The sequence below is a fragment of the Patagioenas fasciata genome, chromosome 2, assembly GCF_037038585.1.
Source record: "Patagioenas fasciata isolate bPatFas1 chromosome 2, bPatFas1.hap1, whole genome shotgun sequence".
Lineage (NCBI taxonomy): Eukaryota > Metazoa > Chordata > Aves > Columbiformes > Columbidae > Patagioenas > Patagioenas fasciata.
In genome coordinates, this window is record NC_092521.1 from 118,418,399 (window position 1) to 118,437,648 (window position 19,250).

At 40.1% G+C, this 19,250-nt stretch overlaps 1 protein-coding gene across 6 annotated transcripts in view; it reads left to right on the forward strand.

Annotated features, from left to right (window-relative positions):
• ELMO1 (engulfment and cell motility 1) overlaps nt 1-19,250 on the forward strand; it is a 318,734-nt gene that overhangs the window by 51,619 nt on the left and 247,865 nt on the right. For all 6 annotated transcript variants that reach the window (XM_071804820.1, XM_065831560.2, XM_065831559.2 and 3 more), the window contains 2 exons: nt 8,843-8,883; nt 9,997-10,069. In XM_071804820.1, coding sequence (XP_071660921.1) covers nt 8,843-8,883; nt 9,997-10,069 — 114 coding nt within the window. The remainder of the gene's footprint in view (nt 1-8,842; nt 8,884-9,996; nt 10,070-19,250) is intronic.

A 19,250-nucleotide genomic window follows, 5' to 3' on the forward strand; every position in this document is an offset into this window, starting at 1 on the left:
CAGAAAGGAGTGGTTTGAAATTAAATTTGTCCATACAGTCTCTTCCTCTAGATTTACTTTTTTCTGTCAGATCATTAAACATAGATTAAATTAGAAGATGTGAATGTTTTACCAACAAAAAACCAAAGCAAAACAAACAAAAGAAAAAACCCTGTGTATTCTTTTCAAAGCACAAATGTGTTACAGTGAGCAAAATTTACAGGAGCACTGTCAAATGATAATTTCATGTTAATACATTGCAGTGCTGCACATGGGATGAACCACGGGCTGCTTTACATTAATACTTTTTCTGAGGTTTAGATTTAGTCAGCAAATTTACCTTGTAAGAGTGTCTTTCAAGTAGTCTCTTCTGCCAGTGTATGCTATAAATGTAATATTGATTTCTTTTTTCTTCAGAGGTGTCATTGTACTTCACTGCATATTAAAAGGAAACCAGTAAGATTTTTTTAAAGGGAATTTTCAAATAGTTTTGAGTTTCAGACCTAAATCTGGACCCTTGGGGATTGTTAATTGATTTAGTGCTGTGTTTCTCAAACTGTGGGGAGAAATACAGTTCAAAAGGGGTTGTGAAATGCTTAGTTAGAAAAAAGTGGCACATCGCTTCTGCCATGTGTGCAGACTAAGAATAGCTGTAGTTTCTACAAGTGCTGTCACTAGTAATAGCAGTGTACCGATACAATCCTAGCATCACAAGTCTAAATGTATGCAGTATTAGTGAGCACCAGCATTGCTCAGGTGGTGAAGAAGAAAGGGATATTGATGTCTCTCTGCACCAGAGACTGGACTGTAAATTTAGTGTCATTCCCTGTTGCTTAGTTCTGGCTCCAGACTCCCTCAAAATCAAGGGGTTTAGTGCTGAGGGGATGAAGGAAGAGAGAGAGGCTCTTACCTCCTTGCCACAAACCTGCAAAATCATATGAACTCCTATCCAAAAACTGCAGTAGTATTGCAGTAGCTGGAGCTACTGATGCTTTTTGGTATGCATATTGTGAAGATTTCCAATGTTATTGCACATTGTGAGTTTAAAGTAGTTAAGGAAAATGTCAGTGCCTTTCACAGCTGAGAAGATCTCGGTTTCTTGAAGACAGAGGACTCGGAAGCAGCTCATGGAAGAGTGATGAAAAGCCTCACGCTGACTTATAAAATTGTTTCCTGTCTGGATCTACTGGCAGCAGCTCCTTTCTGTCAGGTCAGAGAAGGGAGTTAGTGCCACTGCAGCTGTATCTCAGCCGTTCATAAGGATGAGCTTGGTTGCTGCTGATGGGAAATTTACCCAAAGAATGACAAACCAAAAGATGGCTACCTTTTCAAAAAGATCAAAACACACTCGACTAGCTTAAGCTGGTTTGCTAAAGGTAGGGCTTGCTTAAAATTGACTTATAATCCTTCCAGTTTTGTTACCATTGGGGATTATTAGTAGGACTGGTAAGGAAATGGTATCCACTAACTTAATGTGCCATTTTCTTTGGACTAATGAAAGGTCTCTTTTTTCCAACAAAAAGCTGTTCAGCAACAAGAATAATCTTGGAAACAATAATGCAGATATTTTAACGCATTGGATATAATTCAGTGCACTAACACACGTATGTACACAGACAGTGCTTTGTTAACATAATGAACCAATCATTGTTAATTGCAATGGGTGTCGAAAAATATGATTTCTTTTTTTACAGGAGTGTGGGGTTTGAGTAGTCGTTATTAGAGCTCCAGTTCTTTGCTGTGGTGGCAGCCAGGCATCCTGGATCAAAAGGCAATGCTATCATCACATGTTACATTTTATTAGTCTGGCTTGTCCAAAACCACATTCCCACTGGTTGGTTGAAGTCTTTCAAGGTTGAGAACTGGCATCTTGTGGTGCGTGGCTGGGACCTCATCACTGAAAAACACATGAAAACTTTGTCTTATACTGTTGAATACAGAGACTACAGCAAATCTTAACAGACTGAAGAGGCAACAGGTCTGGAGAATGATTAGAAATTGTAAAAGAAATGGGGGGGGGGGGGTAAGAAATACAAATATTTAGTGAGTTACATTCTAATGGATGCTATTTATGATTTCTACTTGGTGCTGTCTTCTATGTTAGGAAGCATTAGCTAAATGCAGTAGACAGATAAATATATATATATATTTTAAGAAGTGGATATAAAGCCAGGAGACACTTGAGGTCCTCCAGAAATAGTGTCCCAGTGTTCCTGATCTCCAGCATAAAGGATGTTCAGGAAATAGTATTTTAGGAAATACATGAAACACCTCATTAATTTTCTCCTTGGATTTTTTTTCCTGGCTCTGATTTTGTTAGCCCCATAGTGCTAGGCAGAATCTCTGCATTGGAGCCTGAATTTTGCTGCCTTCAATGATGGCATTTTCAAGATGAAGGCTGAACGTGGCTATCAGATTGTTGCATCTACAAATTTTTTTAAGAAACAGAAGAAGTCTCTTCTCTTGAAAGTTAATTCTGCTATATTTAAAGGAAGCGTGTGACGATGAGATTCCTGGAGTTATGCACCAATGAACTAATTACAAGGTACTTCATTCACGTTTTGGCCAGCTGAAGTATCCAGGTGTACTTTATGATTCAGTTGTATTCTCCTTGTAGAACTCTAAGATTCTAGTACAAAAGAGAGTAATATTAAAAATCCTGCTGTATAATGTTTTTGTGTCTTTGTGTAAAGACTCTTCTACCTGGGTAGCCCAACAGCGTGTTAGTCATGAGCTGTGGGTTTGAGGTTTCTTCGTTCAGTTTTCAAAGGTATGCCCAACTAATAAAGTGGTTGTGTGAAGAACCACATCTTAAAGACCTGCTTTGTATGTTAACCTGTATTTTAATTGGTTTTAAATAAGTGGTATGAGCATGTTGCATGCAAACATACTGTAACCCACAGCTGTAGGTCCCTAGGTGTTTTATAACTCTAAAGTACTCTTGACTGGGAGTTTATGGCATTGCTATTTGTGATGTACTTGAGGAAATGAGGAATGTTGTGGCTTGTCAGGACACTAAATGTGGAATAAGAAGTTTCTGTACATTTCTGTTTTGTTTTGTTGGTTGTTTTATAATGTTATGTTCCACTGCTTCTTTATTGTATAGTCACTTCAACATCCTAAACATATCATCTCTGTGGCAATGCTTAGATCTGGTGAAATGCAGATTTAGAAGTGAGGATGTCTTTGGGGGAGGGCGGGGAGTAACTGAGGAAGCTGCAGCTAACAGTAAAGGGGAAGAGGACATGAACATCCAGATTTCCCCAAGTCTTGTGTGCTCTGCAGAACCTCTGCTGCTATATTTGTATCGAAGTGTTTCTACTGACACATTAAAACGGAGCCAATAAAAGCTCTCTCCCATTGGCAGGCTGCACTTGCTAAGGGTTTTGCCCATCAGCTCTGGGATGCAAATGTTTCCCACCTTGGATTGTGTTGTTGCACTGACAGAACCGTGTGGTGTTGAGGTGGTCTTGTCTGCGTTTTATGGTCTCTCTTACTGCAGTGTTGGGGAGTCACCATTCTTCAGTTATTTACTCCCTCTGGTGCTCCCTTGAGGTAGAGAGATTTTCAGTCTTTTACAGATGCCCAATGCCTAATTAACAAGTCTGGTCTTAGTAATACTCCATTGTAGTCAATGGAGAGAACTGATTCCCAAAGTGGTTCAGAGCAGGTTGAGGAGGCTGAAGCGTAAAGTTCTCCAGGACCTCCCCCTTACAGGAGAAGACCTTGCCTCTTACATCATGAGAAACCAGTGGTGAAGTAGTGTGTCAAGGACCCAGGTGTCCTGGCATCTGGTGTTTGCCACCAAACAGTCCTGCTTCTGTTTCTGTAGCCCCTGGTGTATGACAGTAACAGATGAAACATCCACTGATTGTGAAAAGAGGTGTTTTTATGTTTTTAATAGCCATAAAAATGACTTCTGCACTAAAAGATTTGTTAGTAGAATGGTAGCATTAATTATAGATAGAATGGTGTATTTACTGGCTTGAGATTCTGTTTTTTTGACAGATGTACAGATCAGCAACAGAATTCTTTTTTTTTTTTTTTTCAGTGCTGAGTGTTTTCCACCAACAGATGTGCTGCATCTGCTGTTTTTCTGTGATAGGCTTTAGTGACAGCAAGGGTTAAGGGTTTTTTTGTTACTTCTGTGGCTAAAAGGTGTCAGCCAGGGAAAGTGATACCCCAGTCATTGTCCAAATCCAAAACAAAACAATAACCAAACCCAAAAGAAAAATCAATGAATCTCTGCTAGTCATTTGAAAAGGAAAGCTATTCAACCTTGACCTAGAAGAAACCTGCCTACAGTTCCCTGGTATAGCACAATCAAAGTATATCTGAACAATCAAAGTATATCTGAACTGCACGTATAACATGGTTTCTACTCAGATTTAGGCTTCTGACTTCTCTACAGTTCACACATGCACATTCACACACACTTGCTATTCGGTTTGGAAAGTGCTTTAAACCCAGGTTAGTGTACTGGTGCCTTGAACTGGACCTGTGGCTGAGTCAGCGTTGGTGTATTTGAATGTTCTTACGTTTCTTGTGCTTATCCCACGATTTCCTTGGAACAAAAGAGTTGCCCGGACTCAACCAGTTGACACTCTTGCCTGCCTGGGCTTGGTGCTTCCTGGTGACTCGTTCCCTCCATGGGGAGCCCAAGGTGTAGGAACGAAAGGATGAAACTGGTGAGGAAATAGCAGTGAGAAATTTCAGTCAGTGTTCTGCCAAGTTGTTTTAGAAGTGCTACAAAACAGGTAGCAGGGGCAGGTATTCAAGAAGACTGAATTAAGGATCTGTGTGCATCTTAGCACAAAAAACCTGGAGATATGACCTCAGACTTAGGCAGGTGAGTGCAGAAGTGGGGACTAGGACTGGCTGCATGGTGGATGTCATTAAGGCTACAGTTAGCCAGCATCTCAGACACGGGTACAAACCAGTCAATGCAGGCAAAGCTTTACTGGGTGTGTAAATTCATATCAGCTCTAGCGTCAATGGCAGGATTCTCCCTATGTGTGCAGATCAATAAGTCACAAGGCCATAATACCCTATTATCATTTCCCACTGGATTTCAGGTATCAATTGAATACCTACCCTAGGAAAATACTTTCGTACTAAGCAGTATGTTCAGCACAGATGGCTGTGATATGTTAGCTGAAGGGGCTATCTCCTATAGGAAGCATAAGTTTACTTTGATCCATGTTATTTCATGCATTAAAGCTACAGCTTGGTCTTCTTAGAGCCTTAAATGAGCTTCTCAGCATGTGTAAAAAACCACTTCATTTTTACTGGTGTAGGGGAGGACACAGAGGCAAAAAATAAAACCCCAGAAGTAAAGTGCACCAGCACAATATACACATTTTGGTTAAGGAAAAACTTTGAATTATTTTTGGACTGTCTGATTGTAAGGAATTCTTTGAAGTACCTTGACTAATAAGGTGAATTTGACTTTTTCAGGACTGTAAATGCAGCAAAGGTATTATGTAAATTTCTGTAAACATAATTTTATGATGATTAAAATAACAAAAACATCAAGTCCATTCTCTTTGACATCAGGCAAATATTTACAGCCAGGCAGAAAAAAAAAAAAGTGTCTTTGAATGGCCTGCTGGGTGGATTTACTCCACAGAATAGAAATGGGCTTTTACCTCATCTTTCATGGTTTAAAAATAAAAAAATACAATAAGTTGCTTTTGTTTGTCTTCTAGTACTGCCGCATTCCTATACATACAGTAAATAGTCGTGTCCTGTCACTGCTTCTGTAGCATAGATTCATCTCTTGCTGCCGTCTGTCTGTAGCAGGGTGAGGGATTCTGGACACAGCCATGAGCTGGATGGGAAGGGGCTGTGGGAGCCAGTCACTCACCTGCCTGTTGCTGCTTGAGCAAATGGGGGTTTTCTTGTCGCGGATGCCTGGCCATGTGCGGGCAGGGTGGCAGGAGTGCAGGTGCTGCCTGTCCTGCCTGCCAGAGCCCTCCTGCCCGTGCTGGCCAGATACCGCCTTCAGCAATGTCTCACTGTGAGCGGGGCACCAGCCACAATTTATCTGCTTGGTAGGGACGGGGAAACAATTCTGTCTGGAGACTTAAATGAAGGGAGAAGGCAACCCAAGGGATGAGTAGGAACAGCAGCTTATTAGGATTGCAGTGGTGTTTATTTTACTTTTATTAATTTGTAAAGTGCTATCAATTTACTAATTGCAGTCTCTGTATCCCAGAAGAGTTCTGCATTTTTTTTCATCCTGTTGCTGTTAGCTGGGTTGTACTTAGCCACATCAGTAGTGCCACAGGAGGACAAAGCTGCACCGTGGAAGGCTGGCTGTATTCGCAATTTTTATTATTGAAGACCCGTTTTGTTTTTCCTTTTTAGCTGTCCCTTACAGGTCCTAGTTAATTTGTTGTGGGTTTGTTTTGTCCAGGTTTTTGACATTAAAATGATGTCATATAATAATTTAAATGTGGTGTAGAATAGGAAAAGGGGGAGGGAGATGATTAGGATTGAGAAAGGACATAAAAACTGATGGTGTAGAGGACTTAGAAGTACCAAAATAATGATTTGGAAAGCAATTGTATCCGACCTTCCCCAGTATTTATATTATTGCCAGTTTGGGTTGTTTAAAGTGTCTTTTTGTCATAGTTTCCGATAGGAAACTATAGTTGCTATGGGAAGTAATGGAGAGGAGAGGCAGTTAACTCTTTTTGTCCTCCATTGTATTAAATCTGTTAGCTGATGTCAGTTTGCTTTGTAAAAGGAATTAATGTCCCAGATATAAATTTTGTCAAAATAGGGAAATAGCGGGGCAGGACCCACAGTAGAAATTAATGTCCCAGATAAAAATTTTGTCAAAACAGGGAAATAGTGGGGCAGGACCTGCAGCAGCATCCCGAGGAGGGAAGGGGAGGCAGCGTGCAGAGCTGTGCGCTGCACTTGGGAGCAGCTCACCCACAGGCTGGCACACGTGTGCTGGGTGGTAAACTGGTGTTATCCTTCCTAGACAAACCTGTGCTCCTCCTCCTCCTCCTCCTATCCCTCCCAAAAAATGGGGTTTTCTCTCTTTTGGGGAATGTTAGAGGGAAGAGAGCAGTTGGAAGCAGGGATCGCTTTCACAGGGTTGCAGAAGCTACAAAATCCCTGGAGGAGGAGGAGAAGGATGACAGCAGGTCAGAGCAGCTGCACGTAAATGACACAGTTATCCAGACTGAGGAACTGATTGGGATAAAAAATTGCGGGGAAGAAAATGCTCTTTTTCATTTCTGATCTGCTTGACAGCCTGGCTGTGGCTATGTAAGCAGTTGAGCCAGCGCAACAGAGAAGCTGCTGTGGAGAAGGGACACGCTGGCTGCTCCAGAAGGGAGCACAATCACACCTCCTGCCTTTTCTCCCATGTGCAGCTATTTGCTGATCATTTGGGTAGATAGCAAGTCAGATGAGGAAATCGGTGCAAATGAACGCTATTTTTTCTCCTTTTTACTAGGCCAGATTTTCTTTAGATCAAGTTACCTGGTGTGGATCATCTGGGTGGTCATGTGCAAATAGTAACAGCAGTGAAAGAGGAAGGATGGAAACTAAGGACTGAGACACTATGGCAAGCAGCGACAGAATCCTTTCAGCAGATGCTTTCATTCATGTTTGATTAAAACGGTCTTGTGTTTCTTTTTGCCTGTTTATAAACTGGCTTAGTTGACTTCACTGTTGAGGTAACAAATCCTTCTCTGATCCTGACCAGGGAGTTCTATCTCTGGCTTTCTCTCTATGCAGTGATGCAGTTCAGAATACAAATCCAAGGGAGAGATAATTCTTCCTCTGCATAACACACTCTGCTACTGAGTTAATTTCTAGCCTAATCAGTTTTCTATAAACATTAAAGGGAAACAGCTTGTTTCGACAATATTGTTAGTTTATGGGTGGATTTGTGTATTTTGTTAGCTTTGTTTGCTTTTTAAGAATTCAGTGAACTGTGGTTGCTGGAAGTGGGGAGGTGGTCCTATGCTGTTTAGGTGATTTGGGGAATTTTCACGAAGCAACAGATCTGTGTTGCACAATGTGGTCACCCATATTGGAGAAAAAATGCTCAGTAGTCACCCAGTGGGTGAAATTTGGTCTGTTTCTTTTTGCCGTGCAACTTCGTCTGTGTTTTGGGATATAAAAATGCATTTTTTTTTTCAGCCAACAGTCTTCTAAAAACACTTGGTTGTGCACCCTGTGTTTATAACAATGCTCAGAACATTGCAACATCACCAAACTAGACTGTTCCTTCTATTTTGGGACTGAAAGCAGCAGAGCTGTTTTCAGTCAGTCCAAATGCTCGTGTTCACAGATGCAGAGAATAAAGCAGAACTGATACATCTGGGATCTTAAACACCTTCCAGCTGGTGTTTTATCGGGCGGAACCTGCATATGTGTACTTAAAAGAGAGGATTACTGTCATCATATGGCCATAAATGAAAAGGACAAAAGGTGGTTTAAAAATATTGAATGTCTTCTTGCTTCAGATGTCATTCCTGGAAAATGCTCATGTTGATATCTAAATCTTCTGTTTCTGTTGGGTAATGAGATTCAGTGTAGACAAAAGACCCTTTGATTACTCAGTTGAGAAGCTGAGTTGATGCCGTATGGGCTAATGTTGACAAAAAGCACTGATAATGTCATCATGTGTCTGTGTAGAGTTGCTGTCTTTACGGATTATCAGACCAAAACGGCAGAAAATTTTGGGATCCTATCAAGCTTGATATTAAACAGAAAATGAAATACTACTAACTTGTTTTGTTCTTTGCGGTCAGGGGTTTTGGAATAATGTTTTGAGAGCACAGACCTGTTACAATTTGGTGATTTTTTTTTCTTTCTTTCTTTTTTCCTTAACCAGAAAAAGCCACTGTCCTCAATAATAAAAGAAGTCTGTGATGGGTAAGTTCTACCATATAATACATACTAGATACTATACTTTTGGATTTATTAAACAACCAGGAGATATTTTTTTCAGAAGAAAATCTAGATAGTCTGTACGATTAGTCATTAGTTTTGTCAATCTTTAAGTTGTTTTATCTTCAGATTTTGAATTTGCAGTGTATTTTGGATCAATTACTTGCAAGATGTGGGCCTAACAAAGCAGCTCCATCATGTGGGTGGCTCTCATTTAGACTGTTTTTTTACTTTCCACACAGAGATGCATTTTACCTGCTTACTTGATGCTTGTGGTTCATGGGTTAAGGAACTAAAGCACTGACTGTCCCTTTGATTTTTGAGTGCTGGGTGTAGTGACTACTGTAAGCTGGTCCAGTTGGTGTGACTGCTCATGTAAAACTGAAATGTTATGGGTCCTGCAATATGAACTAATAATTGGCTAAGAGAAATATCTTGCTTTAGTTTTATTACGTTAATATTTGGGAACAAAAATGCTGTTTTAACGAAGTGCTGCCACACATGATAAATGAGTTTATATTCATCAAATTGTTGCCGAGTTTAAAAGATGGTATTTTATACATGATGAAATGTATCACCTTTATACTACATGCATTGGGTGTTGCATAAACGAGCATGAAGTCCTCATACTGTAAATTCTTTTTTTCCCTGTTTTAGTGATATAGTGATCTTGCTTACTGCAAGCAGAAATTATGCTTGGTATTTTTTGTAGATCTGGACTGCATATTAGATCATTATCGACTTATTTTTGTAGCACTGAAGTGTCACTGTAGCGAAAAAGTAGTTTCCCTTCCTTTTATCTTTGCTTTAGAAGGAAGGTATTTGTTATGTAATTTGTTTCTTGACCATGGTCAAGTTTAGGGCTTTATTTCAGTATGCAAAAGGAAAAATCTCATTTATAGGATTTGTAGTGAAGTTTTCCCTCCATAAGCACTTTTTTATCTCAGACTTTGGAACTCATCATCGAAAGCTATGGAAAAGTATGAGAAATACATGGGAATGACAGGCACTTGTTTGGTCATAGTAAAATTATGTAAAGGGTAGTTTTTGAGCTTTTAATATTTCATTTTGTGATCAATTTATTTTCATATTTCTAAGGTGGTCCCTTGCAAATCATGATCAATTTGCACTGCAGCATGCTGATAGTTCTAATTTCTACATCACAGAGAAGGTAGGTAAATAATTCAGCACAATTCTTGCACAACCTGTCAAAATGTTTGCCATGATAATTTATTTTAAATTAACATCTGTAAAAATGTAGAGTCTTTTCTGTAATGCACTGCCAATGAGAGGGTAGGTACTGGGACGCCTGGTTTAATGATTTTGTGCTGATTTCTTCTGTTTGGAAAGGCAAATAAAAGTTTGAATGTGCCAAGGCCTTTGTATCTGTTGAGTTTAAGACTTTATCACTGAGGCCTTCAGCTTTGGTATTCATGCACATTTAGTATTCTGCTGACAAATGGTGTACAGGAAATTGAAATATGTAGAACATGAAGGGCTCTTTGAAGTCCAGAGAGACTTTCGGTGTGTGACGCTTCCCTCTTTGGCTGATCAGGTAGAAATAAGTTTCAGTGACTATGTAATATTTGCTACTCCTTCCCACCTGCTGTCTTGTTCTTTTCCAGTTCTGTAGGTTATGTTGGCTTATCTTTTTGGTCCCCAGGTAGCGTGGCAATAGGCAATTCATGAAGTGATGCAATGATTTCAGCATAGAGTAACAAAATGACTGTAGCTGTAATAAGAATGGAATGTCTAGTCTAAATAAATGGGACATGCTCATCTGAATGAGACCAAGTAGTACATTCATTCCTAGCATTGCTGATAGAATTGCTGAAACTACTGAAATTATGAAATAAAAGATTATTTTGTTTGGAAGAGTGTACACATTAGTACTGCAGAGGTACAATTTCTGAGGAATCGGAAAAAAACACTACTCACAACCTGCTGAAGTCTTCATGAAGGTTCCCTAACCTCAGTGGATTTTGAGCTGTACAGACCTGAACTTCGTTACATAAACATACGTGCCTCTTGCTTACCTTATTATAAGGTTAGTGTGGCTTACTCTTTAAGTAGAAGAGGCTTTTGGTTTTGTTTTGCATTTTTACAGTTGATTAGAATCTGCTAAACACAGCTGAGACATTAACTAACTTTTGCTTTAAGTCTTTCTTAAGGAAACTTAGACACAGTTAAGCATTTAGAAAGACTAAATTTAGCAAGACAGCTAAAGCAGTTGCTCATGAGATAGTGCTGCTTTTAAAAAATTTTTTTTTTTGCAGACTAGTTTCAGTTTTTCATTTAACTGTTTATCACCCCAGTCAACCTTCTCAATTTGTCACAGCTTGTTTTGGGATGTCCCATTTTTCACTTGAGCGGGTTTTTTTTCCTTTCTTTTCAAGTTTCAGTTGACAGACACTTCAAAGGTCACCACAAGGAAAACTGTTAAAGTAATTATTGGCTGCTGTGCTTTGCCTCCGCTCAAATTAGATAGTGAAACTGTTTTGTTAGTTGCCCCGAATTGTGACACAACATTTTCCAATAAGCTAGACACAAGTGAACTTGCCTGTTGGCATTTAATCTCTGATTGCACAGTGAATATTTCTAACAAGCCAAGATTGAGCAAATACTTGGGCTTGTTGAAGGAATTTGTCTTGATACAATTATTGGGATCTTCCAGGCTTTGCCTCCACTTTTGGTGGGTAAGATGCTGCAGCTTTGGACAAGAGAAGTCTTTTCTGTTCCACATAAAAGAAAGTCTGATGGCTTTTGGCTGCCTTTAGCTTTGCAATAAGGGTGGAAAATGATGGTCTTCTAGAACATTTTGGATTGTACTGCAGAGAGGACTTTGAGTTTGTTTATTCCCTACTGAAAATATGCAGAGTGTCTGACTCTGAGTCACATAAATAAGAGAGAAGAGTTCTAAATGCCACCACTATTAGTCAGATGTCTGTGACTTTTATTAGATACTGTTCACTGTTTATCACTGCTTATTGGATAGTGGCTGTAAAAAGAGACTTATATAGGCCATCACCCCTTCTACTACTTTCCCTCATTTGTGTGCAGTAGCTTATTGTTGCTTTCTGAATTAAAATGTGAAAAACACCAAACGTGAGGACAAACACATTGCACTTCATTGAAGCTACAACACTAATTTTTAAGGCCCACATTGCTTTAATCTGTCTCTTACTAGGGCATGAGCAGAGCTCTTGCGACCGTGACAGCTTCTAATAAGTAAATATTTTTCACTGCTCTCGAAGTTGAATTGTATGTTGGTACGTATGCAGAAGACATCATGTATCAGTTATGTTACTGTAGAGCCTGGGTGACTGCTGATTTATGGTCTTCCAAGTAGAGACCCCTTTGTAAAATATCACCATGTTTAAAGTTACCAGAAAGAAAAACAATTAATGAATTCTTGTCACTATGTATAACAAACTTTGAAGTGAAAATGTTACAAATGTGGGACTTTCAACACATGGCTTACAATTATATTTTTGTTTTTGGGTAGCAAACAGCACATCTGTGTTTTGGTTGTCATATGTAGAACTCTTTATCTCTTGTAGCTGACTTATATTTCCCAGTTATACCACATATAAATAAAACAAATAAAAACAACACTCAAGCATTTTTTTTTTCCTGGCTGTATTATTTGGAAAAATGCCTCTACAGGAGTAGCAATAACTCCTTCAGACAGTATAAGGGTGATCTTTTAACAAATCTTGAGTCAGCCAGGGTTTGTACTAGACAGGGCTTATCACAGCTGATGCAGTTTGGACTTCTGCCTTGGGCTTCTGGTTTGGCTATGTCTGTGCCCCTGAAAGAGCTGTGGAAATTATGTATTTTAGTGACTGGGGGGTGGTGGTGGTGGTGGTTTTGGTGTTTTTTTTTTTTTTTAATGGGAGAAATAAAATAAGCGGATATGCGAAGAAGAAAACCAAGCAAGCATAGTGCCTGAGCTCAAGCTTAGCTGGTGTTTTGATCACAATGTATTTGATTTTTAATTATGTTCATATGTGTGTGTGTCTTATTATCATGGAGGGGCATTTCTTTGGTAGGTCAAACATCCAAAATCCTGACTTCTGAATTGGGATCTCATTGTGCTAGGCACTATATAACAGAGAACAAAAAGTCACCTTTTCTTCTGTCTGTCCAGGTTGTACCTGAAGAGATGCTTGTGTACATCAGGTGTAATAACTCACAAATACTATAGCCTGGATGATCTCAGGTTTAGAACAGAAAATGCAATGTGAACAGTAGAAAATGGCTGTATAATTTTGTGTGCTATATGTGTTCCTGGACTGAAAACCACAGCCTGGATATCTGTCCACTGTGTTCCTCTGTTGGCAGTACCAGGAATCAAGGGACAGACATCTGAGTGGCTCATGCAGCACATTGGTGGATGTGCCCAGTCCCTTATTGCTGCTAACCCTTTGGGCTCCTCTACACCCATTTGTGCACCTGTACTGCCCACCACAGGTTCTAGGTTAAGGAGGGATCATGGTTAGCTCAAACTTGGTCTCAAAACACAAAGAGATTGTGAACAAGCTGAATCATTTAGGATGAGAAGAAATGGCCTCAAGTTATGCCAAGTAAGGTTCAGATTGGATATTAGGAAAAATTTCTTCACAGAAAGGGTTGTGAAGCACTGGAACAGGCTGCCCAGGGCAGTGATTGAGTCACCATCCCTGGAGGTGTTTAAAAGATGCATAGATGAGGTTCTTAGGGACACGTTTTAGTGCTAGAGTTAGGCTGTGGTTGGACTCGGTGATCTTGAAGGGTGTCTTCCAACCAAAATGATTCTATGATGCTATGACTGCAGCTGTTTAGATTAGTGTGTTGTCAACTTTTTTTTTTTTTTTTCTTTCTCCTTTGTCACAGAAAATCGTAGAATCACAGAACAGTTTGGGTTGGAAGAGACCTTCAAAGCTCATCTAGTCCAACCCCCCTGCCATGAGCAGGGAAAACTTCAATTAGATCAGGTTGCTCAGAGCCCCATCCAGCCTGGCCTTCAGTGTCTCCAGGGATGGGGCATCTACCACCTCTCTGGGCAACCTGTGTCAGTGCTTCACCACCCTCATTGTAAAAAAAAATTTTACTCATATCTAGCCTGAATCTCCCCTCTTTTAGTTTGAAACCATCACCCCTTGTCCTGTTGCAACAGGCCCTGCTAAAAAATCTGTCCCCATCTCTTTTATAGGTCCCTTTTAAGTACTGAAAGGCTGCAATAAGGTCTCCCTGGAGCCTTCTCCAGGCTTAACAGCCCCTACTCTTTCAGCCTGTCTCTTCATAGCGAAGGTGTTCCAGCCCCCTGATCATCTTGGTGACCTCCTCTGGACCCTGTCCAACAGATCCATGTCACATCTGAAGGTGTGATACACCACAATATTTGTCACTATGGGAGCCTTGCAGGAGTGTGGGACTGGGGAAGAGCAATGTTCAAGCTGGCTTCCCTGATGGAGGCAGAATGTCGTGTCCCTTAAACTTGCACCAGAGCAACTACCAAGAATTAGAGAGTAACTCATTCTTGCTGAAGGTCTTTGTGACCCAGCTCTGAGCTATGTACAGCACACATTGATGATACTGATGCCATTTTTTATGTTATCTTTTAAATGTAAGGACATTTCATGCTTATGTTAACTGATTTTATTCAGTCATAATTTCATTGTATTCATTTTTTTTACTTTTGATGCCTCTAAAGACTCCTGGTGATATTTTTCCTTCTTTCCCGACTCCCACATTTCCCTTTCATTCTTACGTGCTTATTGCATGAAGTGGAGGAGAGTAGTCACCGAGTGCCCTCGATTAATTTTGAGAGACTTCTGTGCTCTTTTGCACAGGGAGCTGCTCTCACTTTACTTTCACTGCGATTACTCTGGTCTTTGCTGTGTTTGCAGATGGGACATCCTTCTGCCCTCCACCTCCCGTGGACTGGGAATCAGAGTAGAGTCCCTGGAGCTTATTCTTTCTCAAAGGTGCTTTTGCTTGTGACCTATTTTTTTGCTGAATACAACCTGTAATTGTATATTCATGTGAAATTCCACCATGCCATTACAGGCTGCCTGCGTGGGAGTGTATGCAAATGATGGGACAAGAAATGAACTGCTTGCAGGGTCGGGGTTTTTTGGATTTTTTTTTTTCCCCACATTTTTAGGATTCATCTGTTTTCGCTGGTTCATTTGAACTTCAGTGAGCTGGAAGTAAACATTGTCAATAATGAAAGTTTTTCATTCACCAAAGGACCTGTTACTTCCTAAGCAGCTGAAAATGAGAAGTAGCATGAAGGCTGGAAACTGGAGAAATGTATTAAGTGATCTGTTCCTTGTATCTACCATTTTGCATTACTCTTGATAATACCCTTGTTAATAAAGCTACATAAATGGCAAATTCCAATCCAGATTTGACCAGGACCAAACTACGCCCAGCTTTCCCTTTACTCTGACACTGATCTGACATGTGGTATTCCCTGCATATTTCTGAACTTTTTACTGTTTTGGGGCATCTGCACAGCCCTGCAGAGATTCCTAACAATAAGAGCAGCTTATTATTAGGCATCAGAGTGGGATTGCTCCTGCCTGCTTGATGAGTGCTGGTAACACTGCCCTGAGGACTCCAGTAAAATCTGGTGGACAATAGTGTATTTCTCCAGGGGACAGTAGTAAAACTTGAGTATCTGTGCACTAAATCACTTTTGATCCTTCTTTGTTCAGGCTGATTTCAAGAACAGTTGTCATCCTTTTCTTAGCGAATTAGTCCACATTTTTAGGACTCATATTGTAGGACTTTAGGTTAATGCTAAATTTTCCAAAGAAAATTGTTCTGTCCTGTCAACCTGTTACACTTTGTGGCCCCAGCATGAACAGCTTAATTCTTCTGCTTGCCTACTTTTTAAATATTTGGTATGACAATACATTCTTTTTAATTCCTTAGTTCCACATTAAGGCTGATGAGACAAATCTAGTATTTTTTTTTTAAACCTGTGAAGATATTAATTTTCTTGAGTTTAGTTTGTAATTTTGCCTGACAAATAACCACTAGAGAGGCCAAGCTCTGAAAAAGTTTGTCTTTCTGTTACAGCACTTGAAGATAGATATGGTATATCACAGGCACAGTGTGACTGTTTGGATTCAACTGATAGCAAACAGTTCTGTGTAAGATCTGACTGACAGAAGCATGCTCCTCAAATCGACTTTTGTATTTAAAAACCACCCTATTTAGATGAGTAGTTTTACAAAGTGCGGTGAACAGACTTCACAGCTGAAAGGGCACGGTTCTGATTTCTTCCTTCCTTCCCCAAGAAATCCTGCTGCTTCATTTCTGCTGACTACCACTTTTTTTCTTTTGGACAGTTTTTGGAGGTGATGTCAAAGTGGGATCCTTTAGTGTCACTTTAGTTCATTAAATTTGCTTAATAAAAAGTCTGCCTGATCTGATGTAAGGGTGAGGCAGGCCCCTTGAATCATATCCAGGAATGAGCTGTAGAGAAGGAAGAAGCTAAAGGAAGGGTAGGAGGAGGAATGAAACTTTGCTCTTTGCAACAGCTGTGAGCCGTTATGTCCCTCAATTGCTTGTGGAATTGGCTTAAGCTGATGTGGGATGAATTTGTGGGTGAAATCTGACTGCAGTCACAAATGGAGAAGGGATGTTTTATCTGTAGGCTCTCTGTGTCTGACAGAAAGGACACAGGCAAAGGCGTAGGAGTAGGATGTACATGCTAGAGAAGCACAAGCACCTGCAGGCTTCCCCCTTAAACAGTCTCTGTGGTTCTAAATGTGGTGCTTGCAAAATGAGCTGGCCCTCTTTCCTGCTTGTGCTATGGTGCTTATTCCTGTCTTTTCCCTTACAAACTGGGCAAAACCCAAAATGATAAAATTTTCAGCTGGTTTAGTTCCCTTGTTGACTCATCAAGTAGTTATACAACTGTTTATGCCACATAAAAACAATAGTAGGAATGAGCAAGAGCCTGAAAAGCAAGACTTTGCTTTCTGGAAGCAAGCTGTGCTTTAATTTGGCAAAAGTGACTGTGAAACACCGTCTTGGCTTGGGTCTTCAGATATCTGTCTTAGGAGCAGCGTCTGCTTAAGGAGCTACTTCTCCTGCAGGGATCCTTCAGGGGTGCTGTGGGTGAATGTGTTGGGTGAACCACATCAAAGAAGTGACTTCAATTTGGCAATCCTTGTTTGATTTTTGTTTGGTTTGTTTTGGTGTCTGTACCAGTTCTCTGTCCTGATTTCCCCACATGATCTCACCAACAATAGTGTGAGCCCAGCTAAGTCTGTCATTTCCTGATGTTTATTTTGCAGGGTACAGCTCTTATGTTCCCAGCTTATCAGAGGATGGTGGGGCTGCGTGTTATCTGCCCACCCCTTCCGTGTTACTGGTACAACTGTCTGTGTGGTTGCTTGAATTGGGGAACTGATCCAGGTTAAAAATAACTTGTGTGTAACTTCTTTTAATGTGTCAGAAGGATGTCTGCCTACAGTGTAATGCCACTATTGCTCTGCAGAGCAAGTGATACCTGATAGTGTTGTCCCTGTAGATCACTCCACGTAAAAATTAGTAAATCATGCGAAGTATGAGCTTTTGCTTAGGATGTGATTTTCAGTGGCATTCAAGCTGGTATAACTGTAGATTGCTGGAGGAAAAGGTAGTCGAGCTTTCTTTTTCCTTTCCCTTGCTGTATTCCATTCAGTGCTCTAGCATCCTCATGTCTGTACTGCTGGAAGGTTTGTTCAGGTCATAGATCTGATGGAAGAAAACTCTGGATATTTTTTTTGTTTCTCTCCTTTTTGTGAACTGAAGGGGAGAGGAAGAGGTAAGATTTTTGAGGTTAGGTTGTGAACTGTGCTGCTTGTTGGTAGATTCAATGTTGGGGAAGTGATGGGAGCCTACATGCTAGAAGGCTATGTGTAGAATTGTGCCTCCAGAAACATTCCTCTGTTTAGAAACTTCAGCCAAACTACCAACACTTAATTTTTTAAGGAAAATGCTATTATCAAATTCTAATATGAAAAACTAGAAGACATTCTCCATTTCCAGCAGCTTCCCAGAAGAGGAATTTTATCACAAGATTATTTGCCTCAGTATTTCTTCTAAAACAGTACAAGTAGTACAATGTTGATAATGACCTATTCCTCTTAACTCTCATCTTATTAAAGTTTTTGGTGACTGAAAATAAACTTAAGCAATTTCCTACCAAGTAAGCAGAATGTTACATCTAACCTCATAGTCTGTCGTCAGCTGCAACAGTAGCAAATGCCATTCAAGGTTGGGATCTGATGATGGCTTTCACTCCCTTCTTGCTTCCTCAGCATTTGCATTTGTTGTACTACAGGTGTTGGAGGCTACATCTACACTTAGTCCCTTTAGTATAAGAGCCATGAAATTCTCTCATCTCTTCTTGAACCTGCTGATACTGCCTGCCTTCACAACCTCTTGTGACAGCAAGCTCAAGAAGTTTGCTGCCTGCTGAACAAAGAGTAATAATATATTCTTCATCTTCTTTTAACTGATCCTTTACTGCTTTCATCAAGTTACCCCCTGGTTTTCATACTGCAGGATTTCCTAACAAACAGTTCTGCATTCAGCTTGTCAACTATTTTCCCTTCTTTGGCCCTTGTCCCTCCAGACTGAGGAGACCTTGCCTTGTGAGGCAGCTGCTGAAGCCCACTGACCATTTTGCTTGCCTTTCTCTGCATTTGCGCTGACAATACTGTATCCTTCTTAAGATATGAAGGTCAGAAGTGCACAATGCCCTGCACATGGGTGCATGAAGTTCTTGTGCTATGACAAAATGATGCACATGGTTCAAAATGGTTCATGGTACCACCTCTGGTGATGCCCAGCATTTACTGGCTACTGTAGCATATTTGAATCAGCACTTCAAGGGAAATCTGCCAATAAGGACTTTGCTTCCCTTTCTTGAGGTGAAACTTAAAAATGAACTTTATTATATATCATTTTTTCCTTATTTACTGCTTGCCCAAAGTCTTTGTGATTAAAAGCATTATGGAGTCACTAGCTTAAAGTATATCTCATATCTCTAATTTTTTGTTGTGCCAGTTTGGAGGGAGGTGTACTGAAATAAATAATAGGAGTATGGGAAGAGGGAATAATCTATTGCTTGACAATATAAAGATGTGAAGAGTTTTAGATTTCTTTAGTCCTGTTAGAGATGTCTGAAGGAAACTGTCTGGTCAAGGTTAAAGAATAGTGCTGAGCGAGCTATAACCATGGGAACTAGTTCTTCTAGGTCTTCCTCAAATATGTTGAGAAAACATTCCATTCCAACCAGCTGCAGTGGGCTGAATCATGAGGCATTTTGCTGGGTATAACGGATTATTAAAATGATAAGACAA